Source organism: Vigna angularis, chromosome 1, assembly GCF_016808095.1.
Source record: "Vigna angularis cultivar LongXiaoDou No.4 chromosome 1, ASM1680809v1, whole genome shotgun sequence".
Classification (NCBI taxonomy): Eukaryota; Viridiplantae; Streptophyta; class Magnoliopsida; order Fabales; family Fabaceae; genus Vigna; species Vigna angularis.
The window spans coordinates 27,336,724-27,351,772 of NC_068970.1; the positions used below are offsets into that span (position 1 = coordinate 27,336,724).

General features: G+C 35.1%; 2 protein-coding genes across 3 annotated transcripts; both read left to right on the forward strand.

Annotated features, from left to right (window-relative positions):
* Nucleotides 1–399: 399 nt before the first annotated feature.
* LOC108343456 (peptidyl-prolyl cis-trans isomerase CYP40) lies at nucleotides 400–4,948 on the forward strand. 2 transcript variants are annotated; one of them, XM_017581761.2, is made up of 10 exons: nucleotides 400–504; nucleotides 667–926; nucleotides 2,312–2,812; nucleotides 3,012–3,099; nucleotides 3,223–3,275; nucleotides 3,384–3,488; nucleotides 3,624–3,699; nucleotides 4,002–4,039; nucleotides 4,347–4,407; nucleotides 4,556–4,948. In XM_017581761.2, exons 2-9 carry the CDS (start codon nucleotides 756–758, stop codon nucleotides 4,398–4,400), a joined length of 1,086 nt encoding a protein of 361 aa, XP_017437250.1. In that variant the 5' UTR covers nucleotides 400–504; nucleotides 667–755; the 3' UTR covers nucleotides 4,401–4,407; nucleotides 4,556–4,948. The 2 variants fall into 2 exon arrangements, with proteins under 2 accessions (XP_017437250.1, XP_017437249.1); XM_017581760.2 differs by having other exon boundaries at nucleotides 421–508.
* A 4,870-nt stretch (nucleotides 4,949–9,818) lies between these two features.
* LOC108343197 (CDPK-related kinase 5-like) lies at nucleotides 9,819–14,697 on the forward strand. The gene is made up of 11 exons (XM_052878899.1): nucleotides 9,819–10,808; nucleotides 11,034–11,164; nucleotides 11,435–11,476; nucleotides 11,589–11,697; nucleotides 12,185–12,263; nucleotides 12,361–12,657; nucleotides 12,740–12,852; nucleotides 12,935–13,042; nucleotides 13,121–13,183; nucleotides 13,274–13,441; nucleotides 14,204–14,697. Exons 1-11 carry the CDS (start codon nucleotides 10,257–10,259, stop codon nucleotides 14,342–14,344), a joined length of 1,803 nt encoding a protein of 600 aa, XP_052734859.1. The 5' UTR covers nucleotides 9,819–10,256; the 3' UTR covers nucleotides 14,345–14,697.
* Nucleotides 14,698–15,049: the final 352 nt, after the last annotated feature.

The window sequence follows — 15,049 nt, forward strand, 5'->3', positions numbered from 1 at the left end:
GACTTATTATTAGGGGGACACTAATTAATGTGCTGTTCTTTCAAATGGCCATGTTTCTTTTAAGTGATTAAATATTCAATTCTCATGATTATATGATATATAAGTTAAATAAAGAAAGGCTAACGCCTTAGATAGATTCTATATTTGAATAGATTAGTGTCTCTCTTTCATTCCTAAAAAGAACAAAAAGAAAGAAAAGAGAAAGAGTATCCATTCTGGTTAAAATTTACCCTTTAATCTACGGACCCTACATATATCCAAATTTGGCAATCAAGATCTGAGAAAACAATGCAAACGCCTTACCTAGTTGCCATACAACACTCGTTTCAGACACACACGAAACTAAATTAATTTATTAATAATTATTATATAAATAAATAAAAATAAATTTTGAGGCTTTTCAAAGTTGAAGCTGGTAGGGATGAAGCCAGGGGTTGAGTTGAGAAACAAAGTAAAACATAAACTAAAAAAGCCTTAGCAAGCATCAGGGTTGTGTTGTGTTGTGTGAGTGAGGATCTTCTCAACTAACATCCCAAGACTTATGTTTTTTTTTCTTTTCTTTTTTTAACTTTTGTTTCTTCAATTATTATCTGCTCCAACTAATTTTCCCAGTAATTATTTTTCCCCTTTTTTCACACTCTGTTTGTTACGGATTGAACTTTGAAGAGTGACCTCAGAGAAGAGTCTAGAAGGTCTTGTAAGCATTCTACTTCATCCCAGCCAACATCACAGTGAATCACATCGCAGACAGAGAGATGGGGAGAGGAAGGTGCTTTTTGGACATCGGCATCGGGGAAGAGCTTGAAGGAAGGATAGTGGTCGAGCTTTACGATGATGTTACTCCCAAAACTGCTGAGAACTTCAGAGCTCTCTGCACTGGTGAGAAAGGCATTGGTCCAAATACAGGGGTGCCCCTTCATTTCAAGGTCTTTTTTTTTTTTTTTAAATCTTTCTACCTTTCATTTCTCACTTTATCCATATACCCTTCTTCTATGTCTATTCAATTCTCCCTTTTCATCTCTCAAAGATTGCTTTTTTACTCTTGTTTGTCAAATGGTTTATGCCCCGCTTCATGAATTCTTCTGTGTGAATCCTATATGCTATTTGAATGAAATAAATATATCTTTTTTGCCATTAGAGTGTAACGGGGGCGTTCAAAACTTGATATTTCGATTTAGAGCATTGGTTGGATGTCTTGTTGCTCCCTTTTCATCACCGTATCTTGATGATTTTTAGAATTTTAGCTGCTCTAAGATCTGAACTTTGTAGTACTCCAAGGGTTGAATTTGACGGTGCTTTTTATTTCATCACTTTTGGACGAAGAGTTTTGAAAAGCCGGTTATGTCCTGCAAAAAGGATTCTTTTACCTTATTATAGTAGATTCTTTGATTGTACATACCTTATTATAGTCATTCAATTTTTACTTCCTGCAAAAGGATTCTTGTACTTGTATCAATGTTGGGGTTGATACTGTTTCTTCAATCTAAAACTTTGTTTTTTCCCGGGGCGAATTGCTTTTGAAATTCCATAAATTATTTGTATTTGAAAATATTCGTCAACTTAGTGTATAGTAATTGGCAATTGATAATACATTATGATCCAGGAGATATGCCAACCTTCCAGTGTTCCAGATTTTGTTTTTAAAATGATATAATAATTAACGTAGAATTTTATCTCACCGATGCAGAAAGGAAAGAAAAAGATTACTGCATATGAACAGATATTGGAAGATTTAATAGTTTAAATTTTAGTAATTCGTGTTATATCGGTCTTGAAGAATAAAAATTGTTTTTTGTTCATCTTGATTAATACTACAGCAGGGAATTCATTATTCTTCTGGTGTCTGTTCTTAGTTCATTGCTCAAGAATATCGTGTAAAATGAGCTTAAATTGGGAAGAATTTTACTCAAGTATATATTGCCCAGTTGGCTCTGTTGTGCTATGTTTTGATAGGAAGTTCTGAATCTGTTGGCTTTGGTTTCAGCATCAAACGAATCAAAATATTCATGTGTGCACTGTTCTTTGTGATAATATATTTGGGATTTAAGGTATGATGATAAATAGTTCTCATCTCTTAACTTATTTGTTGAGGTTCCTGAGAGATATTGGCGAGATATTTTAAAGTATAAATCTTGCTTATAATTAAGCAAAATGGCAAACAAATTCCTCTTGTTATTTTCTTAATTAACGTCTTGCGTTATAGTCTTGACATATAATGCTTCTTCCATGAGATATTGTCTCCACAAGAGATAAATCTGATATTAGTTCAAATGTCAATTTCTGAAATTGATATGTTCTGTTGTATTTTCAGGGATCTTGCTTTCATCGCGTTATTAAAGGCTTCATGATTCAAGGAGGAGATATATCTGCTGGAGATGGTACGGGAGGAGAATCTATATACGGAGTTAAGTTTGAAGATGAAAATTTTGAGTTAAAGCATGAAAGGAAAGGGGTGCTATCAATGGCAAACTCTGGTCCCAACACAAATGGTTCACAGTTTTTCATCACTACTACCCGAACTTCCCATCTAGACAGTAAGCATGTTGTATTTGGAAAAGTAGTTAAAGGAATGGGAGTCGTCCGATCAATCGAGCATGTTGCAACCGGAGAGGATGACCGTCCCACTCTTGATGTTAAAATTGTGGATTGTGGAGAAATTCCTGAAGGCGCAGATGATGGGATATCTAACTTCTTCAAAGATGGAGACACCTATCCTGATTGGCCAGCAGACCTTGATGAGAGCCCTAATGAACTTAACTGGTGGATGAAATCTGTGGACTCAATTAAAACTTTTGGCAATGAGTATTACAGGGTATTAAAACTCAGATTATTATTCTGATATATTATTTCATACCCTGACCTGAAAAGGCTTATATTGGTTTTCTGAGATATGAATGAAATAATTTTTCTGTCAGTTTATAGTTGTGGAGTGCTTATTTTGCAGTAGTTGCCCCCCTTTTCCTGTAATTCTTAGTAGCAAGAAAATAATATGATTTTCATTTTTCTGGCAGAAACAAGACTACAAAATGGCTCTAAGGAAGTACAGGAAAGCTTTACGCTACCTGGATATTTGTTGGGAAAAGGAAGGCATTGATGAGGGTATGCTGCCTTTATGTACTATTTCTTTAGCTTAGTTGTGCATTGCTGTGGTTTTGTATGCCATAACTTCATTTCACCTACTCTGATAACAAGAATGTATTACTGTATATATTGGCTTTGCAGAGATAAGTTCAGGATTGAGAAAAACGAAGTCTCAGATTTTTACAAACAGTTCTGTAAGTTGGGAGTTAATATGTTGTACTATTATATTCATTTGATTATGTTGCCATATTAACTAAATTTTCTGTTTTTCACCTAATTGTTTGTGTTATGTCTATTTCAAGGCTTCGAAATTAAAATTAGGGGATATTAAAGGAGCATTGTTGGATACAGAATTTGCAATGCGTGAGGGAGACAACAATGCTAAAGCCTTGTTTCGCCAAGGACAGGTTGGTATTGTAATTGAAGTGCTTTCTGTCAAAAGTTTGGAGCTTTTGTAACCCTTTATTATGTCAGTATGCGTTACTGATATTTAATACGTCCTGCTTTTAACTCTGATAACTATGTTACTTCCAATTCACCAGGCATATATGGCACTCCATGACATTGATGCTGCAGTTGAAAGCTTTAAGAAGGCACTGGCCTTGGAGCCAAATGATGGTTAGTTATGAACATACAATTTTTGCTCTGTCCTTTCTGTCATCTACTCTTCTGTGTTTTAATTGCTATGCTAAATTTCAATTTCTCGTTTATTTTAGTCAAGCTATTGATGCAAAATGGAGAGACAGAGTTAAAAGTATAGAGGAAGAAAAAAAAATCAATGAATATAATGGCCATTTTACAAAGAACTGATGATAATGATGTGATTTTGTATGGATAGTTTTACTAAACTTTATAGTGTAGTTCTGCTACTTAGTAATCTAAAGTTTCCTTTAGCATAACTGATATCTTGCTTTTTTCAGCTGGAATTAAAAAGGAACTTGCTGCTGCTAGGAAGAAGGTGAGTAATCACTTTTCACAGCTGTTTTTCTTTAAAGAATCACTTTTCTTTCAAAGTGCTTTTTTTGTGATTATTTCAACTTTTCAAAATAACCAGAAGCCGTAAAGATTACAAAATCCAAAGTTATAACTTATAAAATCAGCTGCTTCTTTTAAAAAAGTTTATTTTATGATCATGAACAAACGTGAATTAGCTTATGTTTTTTAAATAACTGAAATAATCACTAAACTATTTTACTAAAACAAAACACTTTTTTTTTCTATCTAAATTGAACAAGCATTATATAGTTGATGCTTTGTTGTTGCAGATAGCTGATAGGCGTGACCTAGAGAAAAAGGCATATAGCAAGATGTTCCAATAACACTCTGGTATGTTTTAATCTGTCAGCTAAACAGATACACAGATAAATTAAAGACTGTATGAATTGAAATGATGTCGTTTTTTAGCTACTCTGTGACAATTGCTGATACGTGAAGTTCAAACGAACAGTTCATAACCCATATCCTCTCGTTTCAGGCTAAGGAAAACAACCAGATGATTGCAGCATATACATATGGTAAAAGGTTCAGATATGAACTCATTTTTACTCAAGTGTTGGGAGTGGGGCTGAGATGAAATAAAGTGGATAAGGATTGATATTGTTACATATGAAAATTTTAGCCAACAATTTTGTCAACCTCTTCTCTTACAAATTACTATAAACTCTTAACATTTTATTGGGTGTTCACCATTGAGATGCAATTAATTAATATAGCTGATGGACAAGGCAATGTTCTAAGTGATTTTGATAGTTGTTATTGGAAACTTACACTGAAGGTGTTATGTAGCGCATTTATTGGTCAGAAACCATACAAATACTTTGTTGGGTTTTTAGTGTTGGGTTGAAATGAAAGGACTACATTTTTGTTCCTTATGAATTCTAAATAAAATATACATGAAATTTACGTATGATATCTTAAAACCAAGGCTTAAATAAATTTTTGTTCCTTTTATCTCTTTAGTCTGTAATGGTTAAGTGCATGACAACTTTGATGTTAATGTCATGGAATACAATAGAAAAATATTAAATATATAGATGTTAATGTTATGAAATGCAATAGAAAAATGTTGTTCAATTGTATTTAAGTTTAATTATAACTTATATATAAATCTTAGAATAAGTTTTTAGAATTTATGTATCAAATTATTTCACTTAAATATTAAAATTAATGTTATTTTATATATGTTTAATTTTAATTAAAAAAATTTACATGTATTTATTACATTAAATTTATAAATAAGTTAACAAAGAATATTTTTCTTGAAATTATTTCAAATATTAAAATTATAAGTATCGTTTTGTATTTATAGTTTTAATATTTAAAAGAAATTATAAGTTTAAAATAGAGGTTTTTTATTGAAAATTAAAAAAAAATTATAAAATAAAATTAATTTTAATATTTAAGTGGAGTAATTTGATGTATAGATTTATAGAAATTATTTTAATATGTGTATAATTAAATTTAATTATTAATTTGGTCTATTTTAAAGAAAAACAAAATTGTTTATTTAAAAAAAATGGGGTTAAATTAGGTCAAAATTTATAGATAAATTGAATACAAAACATTCTCATATTATACTAACATATGGCGTATAACATTATCATGTAATAAGTAACATCTCATTACAATTATACAAAACATAATCACAATTAAATTTTATATACAAAATATTAAACTCAAAACTATGTACAAGGTTAGTTATCTAAATCAACAATGAAAAAATATGAATAATTATATATACTAAAGCACTACACATATGTACCGTTTCCACCTAGAGCTTGTTCCACAAATATGTTATCTCTCTCTACTCACATCCACTAAATAATCATTGTAACAAGAACCAAACATACACCAATAGACAAACACATAAACACACAAATAGAGTAAGCTAATGTAAAAAGAAACACACATCACATATTAAGATTTCATTATACATTCGATTATCATTAGTTGGTAATCGATTATCCTAAGTGAAAATGAGGTTTTCTATTCGAAACAAATTTTAAGACAACTAAAGGCAAACAATACATGGAATCAGAAATAAACCACAACCTATCCATGATTCTACTCAATTACAAAAGCTTTAACATAAAAACAAGTCTTCAAGAAGATCTTCTTGCAACAAGAGCACTTGAGACATATTTTGAGACATCATCAAAACTTCTGAGATTCATCTTTATGCTAACAACAACAAACAATTAGAAAAAGGTAAGTGTTTGAAGTCCCATATCGACTAGAGATAAGGCCAAATTATGATATATAAGTGGGGTGCAAACCTCACCTTACAAACCGGTTTTATGGAGTTGAGTTAGGCTTAAAACTCACTTTTTAATATGGTATCAGTGCCAAGGTTAGAGCCTATCCTAGCGACATTTATTATTTCTTAGGCATATTTATTCCACCCGTTGTTGGGCCGCTGTCGGACCACCCATTCTACTATCACGCTTGAGATGTCTATACCTCAGCGTGAATGGGGTGTGTTGGAAGTCCCACATCGACTAGAGATAAGGCAAAATTATAATATAAAAGTGGGGTACAAACCTCACCTTACAAACCAGTTTTGTGAGGTTGAGTTAAGCTTAAAGTCCACTTCTTAACAATAAGATTCCTCATACCTTGGCCAATGCTTAAGGTTTTTCCTTAACCACAAGGATCATAGCAATCCTAAACTTCTCACATTACTGTAGTTGAATCCTCCCTTTCCCATGTTCAGTCCTTTCTTCCGTCTTTCAAAAACGTTCTCCCTATCTTTGTTTCTCTCTTTTACGTAAGGTTTCTAAAAATGCAGCCCCACCCCTCTCCTTTCTCCTTTTATCTCTATTTTATTTTCAAATTCTAACTTTATGTTTTTAGAAAATCTCTTTCAAATCTTGAAAACCACCCTATCACATCTCTTATTAATATCCCCACTGATTTTTAAATTCAATTCTATCTTAAACTCTCTTTCTCTTCACTTTCACATTACCCCTCATCTTATTTCAAATTCTAATTTGTCACATGGACCCTTTACTTCCCACACCCCCTTATTTAATTTTTGCACCAATTAATAATGATAAAAAGACCATTTTGTCCCTATGTATAATAATAAATAAAAACTAAGGTTTTCCTTAAACTTTCTCCTAGGAATTGAACCCACTCACATTCGATCCTAGACAAACATCTCTACCAACAAGCAAACATATCATATTGATAATAACACACACATATCACAATCCAACAAACAAACCAACATGTGTTTCACTTTTATTAAAATAACATCAAAAAAATATGATAACAATTATGTTCTAACCAAGATGTACACACACAACACCTTGTTAGACATATAAACTCTTAAAAGAAAACATATTCAAGTTTTAACAAAACTTTATTCCTAAAATCCCTATATTTCATGGGTCTTACATTAACAATATGAATATACTTATTGAAGACTCGATACCGAACATTATTATTTCCACCAACCACTATATCTTCCACTATATTTATTTCTTCCTCCATGATTTCCATCAAAGGATGATTAATTAATGTTGAGGTGAAGTTACCATTATTTGGGTTTACATACTTTACTTAAGGTTGTGAGTCCAGGCACTATTCTTATTTTCCAATGCAACTTGAGTAATGTTTACATATTTTACTTAAGGTTGTGAGTCCATGCACTATTCTCATTTGCAACTTGAGTAATGTTGAGCAAAAGTTATTTTTCTATATCGCTTCAAACATTCAATGTGAGATTATTAAGATACAATCAAAGATTCAATCTAATTAAACGAGAAAATTTGTAGTTTATTATTGATAACTACGTCATTAATGAGAATATTGTTCTTTGGCTTAGAACCAGGTTGGTGCCCATTATTATTCGGATGGAAAAATTTAAAAATTTAAGATTTTGCAAAAGGGAAAAAAGGTGGAATCTACTGCCCGGAAGAATTATATGATTCTTTGACATTAAGTCGTGTTAAAAAACGCTTTTGTGGGGGAGAAAGGAGGATCCCTGAAATAGTTTTGGTGATAATTTCCATCTGGGTCTTCTCATCGGAATGAGTATGTGGTAGAATCGTGAAATTCGGTAGAATGATTCAAAAGGGGGGTTGTAGAGCAATGGAGTGGAGACTGCAATTGATTAGTAGGTGGAACCTCCTCCTGGATTGACGGCCGCAAATGTAGGAGGGAGAGTGGGAGGAGCAACGACCTTATCGAGACCGAAGAGGTAATCGACATTGGAAGGAGTAATGGGAGGGGTTTTTGATGGCGTCAGGTTGCAGAGGAATTGGAGCAGAGTTAAGAGCATCAACGAAGCGATCACGATCTGAGGAGAACGAGGAATTAGGGTTTGACGAAAGCGTGAAGAGAAAGAGTCTCATCTTAACAGGTTTGGAAGGGCGATAGAGATGGTCGTACTCGTGCATCATGTGTTCCAGGTCGTCATCGTTGGTAACGGAGATTAGGGCATCGAGGTCTTCGCTAGGGAGTTGGTACTTGAAGGTGAGCTCTTGCGGCGTGGCGTCGCAGAGAGCCGTGAGCTTGGAAAGGAAAGCGGGAAACTTGATGGCATAGTCGATGGCGAGGATCTTGGTGTTGCCGCCGATGTAGGAGAGCTGATTATCATGGGTTCAGGGATGGTTTTTGTCGTCGTAGCTGCACACCGTTGTAGCTGCACATTAACTTATTTAAAAATTAAAATAAAATAAATTCCACTTAAACTGTGCCACATCATTAAAAATTACACAATCAGCAAACCAACACACATAACTTTTGACGTCGTCCAGTCCAATTAACGACAAAATTTCAATTGAGTAAATTTTACAAAAATAAAGACCTAATTGAGATTAAATAATATGCGAGGATCTATTTGAAAAAATTGCACAAAATAAACCTAAAAGCAAAAAGAAATAAGTCTGCATGGTAATTGCATTTAGAACAACGAAAGAAAAAGGATGCAAGGGATTGCTTACTAATCACTCACTGTAATTTGTATTGAAGGTTGCCCTCACATGGGTGAGAACCTCCAAGTCGTGTTGGTCAGGGAAATTTATAAAATTGTCTTACGTGCATTGTTAAATCCAGAGTTTGCATGTGAACAACAAATCATATGCTACTGCCAAATCAACTTACTTCCATGTACCAGATCCGTATCTGAGTCCCAAGATAAGAAAACAGATCTCAGACTCTATTCATCACATAAAATATTAACAAATCCTTTAACATTATATAATATTATTATTGTATACTTCAATTCAAACTGCATTCAATTTTTGTATCAGTATGCAGAAGCTGTGTTACTCGAGCAGACAGAGCATAAGTGAGACTTTTTTGACACCATTTTTTCTTTCTCTCTTTATAGGTTTCGGAGTAAAAGATGTTTTTCAAAAGGTGATACGTGTGATTTTGGTGTTGCTTATTTACGTGTGACATCTAACAAAGTGATCTCAAACCGTCGCTGTTGTTCACTTCACAGTTGGAAAGGGAATACCACATTCGGCCTGATTTCTTGTTTAAGCCAAACAAAGAGGGAAGAAGCATGCCCAAACTATTTACAAAAAAGTGGTTAATAAGTCAAGAATATATTAAATTAGCTCTTGAATTGGACTTTACTTCAACCGAATAACAAGTGGTATGAACAGATAACGTGTTTTGTTTTAGTCAATTGGGAATTGAAAGATTTTTCATCGTGACAGTAACAAATAATTTGATTAAAAGATAAGAATTTTCTTTGTTGCTATAATAATGGTATATTTCTCTTGGTACGGCAGTGTTGGTGATGAGTCAAAAGGGGGAACAATATGTAGCCAAACCTGTGGCAAGAAACAATAGAATACAACCCCCCTTTGCCATCTTCTTACCCAAGCACATCACTGTTCTCATCATCATCCTCTTCCTCGTTAATTCAATTTCAGACCTTCCCTTCTCTCCTTAGCTTCCTCTCTTTACTTCCCAATTCAATGAACACCCAAAACCCAATACTCACGTGCATGCCACGTGTCGCGTGAAATCACCATTCTTCTTCTTCGTCGTCTTCTTCTTCTTCTTCTTCCCCTGCCTCAACAAATCCACTTCTGCCCTCTTTAAAACCCTCTGCAGAGTTCGAATCTTTCGCAGAAAACACCAAGACCCAGAGGAAGCTTCTCTGCAATGGCGTGACCAATGATTGATTAGCTCTCAGCTTCTGTGATCTTTCAGTGATGGGAGTTTGCACATCGAAGCCACAGAAGGCGAACCCTTACGCGCTTCGCGAAGCGGAAGCCGAAGCCGACCCTTCGCAAATCCCAAAAGCCCCACTTAGTCCTGCCGCAGCCGAGAACCACCGCCGGAAAGATGACGTCGCCGCCGGGAAACAGTCTCCGTTCTTCCCGTTCTACAGCCCGAGCCCCGCGCGCTTCCTGAAAAAGTCTCCAGCGCCGGCGGGAGGGAGCAGGAGCGCGGCCTCCACGCCGAGGAGGTTCTTCCGGAGGCCGTTCCCTCCGCCGTCGCCGGCTAAGCACATAAGGGCTGTGCTGACGCGGCGGCAGGGAAAGAAGGCGGCGGCAGCTGCGATATCGGAGGAGGGGGAGGATGGCGGTGGAGCTGCGGCGGATTTGGATAAGAGGTTTGGGTTTTCCAAGGAGTTCACGAGTAGGTTGGAAGTTGGTGAAGAAGTGGGTCGAGGGCATTTTGGGTATACTTGTTCTGCTAGGTTCAAGAAGGGTGAGCTTAAGGGTCAACAAGTGGCTGTTAAGGTCATACCAAAATCAAAGGTTAATCTTTTTTATGTTCAATCTTAATCTTAATCATCATATGCCCTTCTGCCTTACATTTGGTGCGTCACTTGGAACACTTGGCAGTTCTGAGATTGTCGTTGAGTTCCAACTAGTTTGGGTCGTTTACTGGAGAAAACTTGAGGTTTTATGTCCTTTTCGATGATTTTTTGTATAGAAGGAATTAGGACTATTGTTTTCATCTTCACCCTCTTTTTTTGCCAGATGACAACAGCAATTGCTATTGAAGATGTGAGAAGGGAGGTGAAAATATTGCGAGCTTTGAATGGACACAGCAATTTGATACAGTTCTATGATGCGTTTGAAGACCAAGATAACGTGTACATTGTAATGGAGTAAGTTTGGGATGTTTGTTTCTGTTTATCTTCAAAGCTATGTTGTAGCTGTAGTGCTCTCGGGCCATCCTAGTGAAGTTTAACAATAACTTTTCTTTTAGCTCAAATAAAATATCTTATCATAACAATATATGATACAACCTTTTTAGTGACACCTGCACTATGTATTAGGTTATCATATTTTTGTTTATAGAATACCTATTGGTCGTTGATTTTTCTTTTTTGCTTTATACTGTTTTTGTAACCAGCTGGATCTTATTGACAATTCAGGTTATGTGAAGGGGGGGAGCTCTTAGATATGATATTATCAAGGTAATTTCATTTAACAGACCTGCTTTACTTTACATTCTATACTGATAAGAAAGTTGACCTTTGGAATTGCGCCTTGCCACTAACTAACTACACGGTTAATTTTTTTCTTTAGGGGAGGGAAATACTCAGAAGATGATGCAAAGGCTGTAATGGTGCAGATTCTAAATGTTGTTGCATTTTGTCATCTTCAGGGTGTTGTGCACCGAGACCTTAAGCCAGAGGTGAGCATATGGTTAAAGCCTCTGAATCTTCTATATTTCCAGAGTCATGTAAACACTAGCTAGGCATGGAAATGGTTAGCTGGGCATGGGTGGATTACCCATTTGTAACTGAATTTTACACCCTTCCCCAAAGAAGCCCCTCATTCTTATCTCACAGGTAAATGTTTGATGAAGCTCTCTAACTTATCTACATGAGGAGTCCTAGCTACAGTTCACCAGTCACTTGGGCACCAGCTCTAACATTAGCTTACTTAATATATATATTTTGGTGGTTAGGAAACAAAGTAAACCATAAATAATAGCAAAGAAAATCCCCTAAATAAATTGCTTTTCTATATATATATATATATATATATATATATATATATATATATATATATATATATATATATATATATATATATATATATTGAAAGGTTAGATTGACTCATTGAATATGAATTTCAACTTGGAATATTATGTAACCTGCTTGTATTTTTCTTTTCAGAATTTTTTGTACACTAAAAAGGATGAAAGTTCTGAGTTGAAAGCTATAGACTTTGGGTTATCAGATTTTGTCAGACCAGGTCTTCCTTTACAAGTCCTTACCTGGTAGTTGGTAGTAGTATCCTTTACATCATGAGACCTTGGGAATGATATTGTTTCTTGAATTGCGTCTTACAGATGAAAGGCTTAATGATATTGTTGGAAGTGCATATTATGTGGCCCCTGAAGTTCTCCATAGATCTTACAGCACAGAGGCTGATGTGTGGAGTATAGGCGTGATAGCATATATTCTTTTATGTGGTAGTCGTCCATTTTGGGCTCGAACGGAGTCTGGTATTTTCAGGGCAGTTCTGAAAGCTGATCCTAGCTTTGATGAAACACCGTGGCCATCTTTATCTTCAGAAGCAAAGGATTTTGTCAAACGCTTACTGAATAAGGACCCACGGAAGCGGATATCTGCTGCTCAGGCTCTAAGTCAGTTTTTCTTTTACCTATATCATCATTCATATCTAGTAAGATATTTTTCAAGCTTCCACCAATAATCTTTAGCTTGCAGGTCATCCTTGGATACGAAATTACAACAATGTAAAAGTTCCACTTGATATTTTAATATTTAAGCTCATGAAGACATATATGAGATCATCGTCCTTACGCAAGGCTGCCTTAAGGGTGCGTGCTTCTGACCACAAGTGTTTGCAATTTAGTTTTCTTTTAGTAATTGACTAATTAATTATATTTGTCTCTTTCACAGGCCTTGTCAAAGACACTGACTGCAGATGAACTCTACTATCTGAGGGAGCAATTTTCACTGCTAGAACCAAGCAAAAATGGCAGCATATCTTTAGAGAATGTTAACAAGGTTAGTCATCACACAATGTGTATGAAGTTTATCTATGTTAGATTCCACAAGCTTTTCTAATTCATACATTCTGGGCAGGCCTTGATGAAATATGCAACAGATGCCATGAAAGAGTCTCGCATCCCTGACTTTCTTTCCTCGGTAAAACTATCATGTTCTGTGTATATAGACATATCTCTTAATTTGATTTGTTTCAATCTTACATGTTCTTTATATTTCTTTTTATGACAGCTGAATTCATTACAATATAGAAGGATGGATTTTGAAGAATTTTGTGCAGCTGCGTTAAGTGTGCATCAACTTGAAGCTCTTGATCGATGGGAACAACATGCTCGCTGTGCCTATGAGCTTTTTGATAAAGATGGAAACAGGGCTATTGTCATTGAAGAGCTTGCTTCAGTACGTTCAGAAAAGAACACTTCACTCTTAGACTATTAGCGATTATTCTTGAAGCTGCATTTACCGATATTTCCACTATAACTGATTTATGTATGTGTGTGCTTGTAATTGATGTAGGTTGTAACCCTTCTTTTTGGAGTGGGGAGTGGGTAGTTACAAAATTTATTAGGAAGAACAGAAAGTACAACTTAGGAGGATAAGGAATCCTCCATAGGCCGTAGGGAAAGTAAAGAAAGAAAAGAACTAATGGCAGGGGTAGTTACATAGGAAACTAAAACAGATGGAGGGGGTAGTTGCAGAAAATTTATTAGGAAAGAACAGAAAGTGGAAGTAATGGAGGATAAGAAACTAAAGAACCCAAAAATTAGATGTATAGCAAGGCTTTGAACCATAAAGATGCTTGGCCATAAAACACCACCCTTTCCCATAATAGGTGAAGAGACTAAAGACCTTAAAAATTCATGCATGGCCCTCCAACCAAATTTAACAAAGGTCTTCCAAAAAAAATTGAGTAACTACATCTGATGGCATCACTTTGCATAATTTAATGCATATACACTTTCTATCTGCCACTTTATATGGATCTAACAAGTCTGCAGTTATCTGCTACTGATTACTGCTGGATCTGTCAAGAATGTACTGATGTGACTCTTGTTAGTGATAGGGTGAACATTTTAAAATTACAGTTGTCTATATACAACTATTTTAGTTCATGAGTATATATGCCTAATCCGCATCATATTTCTTCAAAATATTGTTTAGGAACTTGGACTTGGTCCCTCTATCCCTGTTCATGTTGTTCTTCACGATTGGATACGCCACACTGATGGAAAATTAAGCTTTCTTGGGTTTGTGAAACTATTACACGGTGTATCTAGCCGAAGCCTTGCGAAGGTTCAATAAAATTTAAAGCAGAGGAAGCCTTGTGTGGCTCGACTCGACCATATTTGGATTTGTGTCTAGTTGGCGCTGGAACTCATTATTGTGTTGTTATCTGAAGCTCTTGCTAGCACACCCATTTAAAAAAGTACAGGTTCATAATGAAATGCAACTCTGATTCTTTTTGAAGAAGCTCAAACTGTAAAATAGTCTACAGATCGTTGGTCTAAGAATTAATATATGAATTGTAGAATTAGATTAGCTTTGTCTCGATGGTGGTAATAATTTCTTGTCACCTGTATTAATGAATGCTTTTGTATAACCATACGTTTGTGAGTCCGAAAATTTTAATCTTAATTTTATGTTTTCTTGTGTTAGTGTAGAATGAGTTACTTTCCTTGTAGCGTTGAAGGAGATTTTAGCTGTTTAAGAAACTAAAATTATAGGAAGTTGCTGCTGCTGAGCGATTCCAATTTGGAAAGAGTGAAAAATGTCCACCATGATGCACATTCCCATAAGCGGCGTGGTCTTAATCGTAGCCCAGTCAATCGTTTCGTATCTATCAATTTTTTTTCAGTTTTCAATATTTTGCTATGGTATTTGTGTTACTTATCGTTTGTACTTCACAAGTATGTAGTTACTCGCTTCTAGGAAACAGGTGTTGGTTGTATTATGGTTAAGACTTGGCAAAAGTGACTAAATTATACTAAATTATACTAAATTATAATT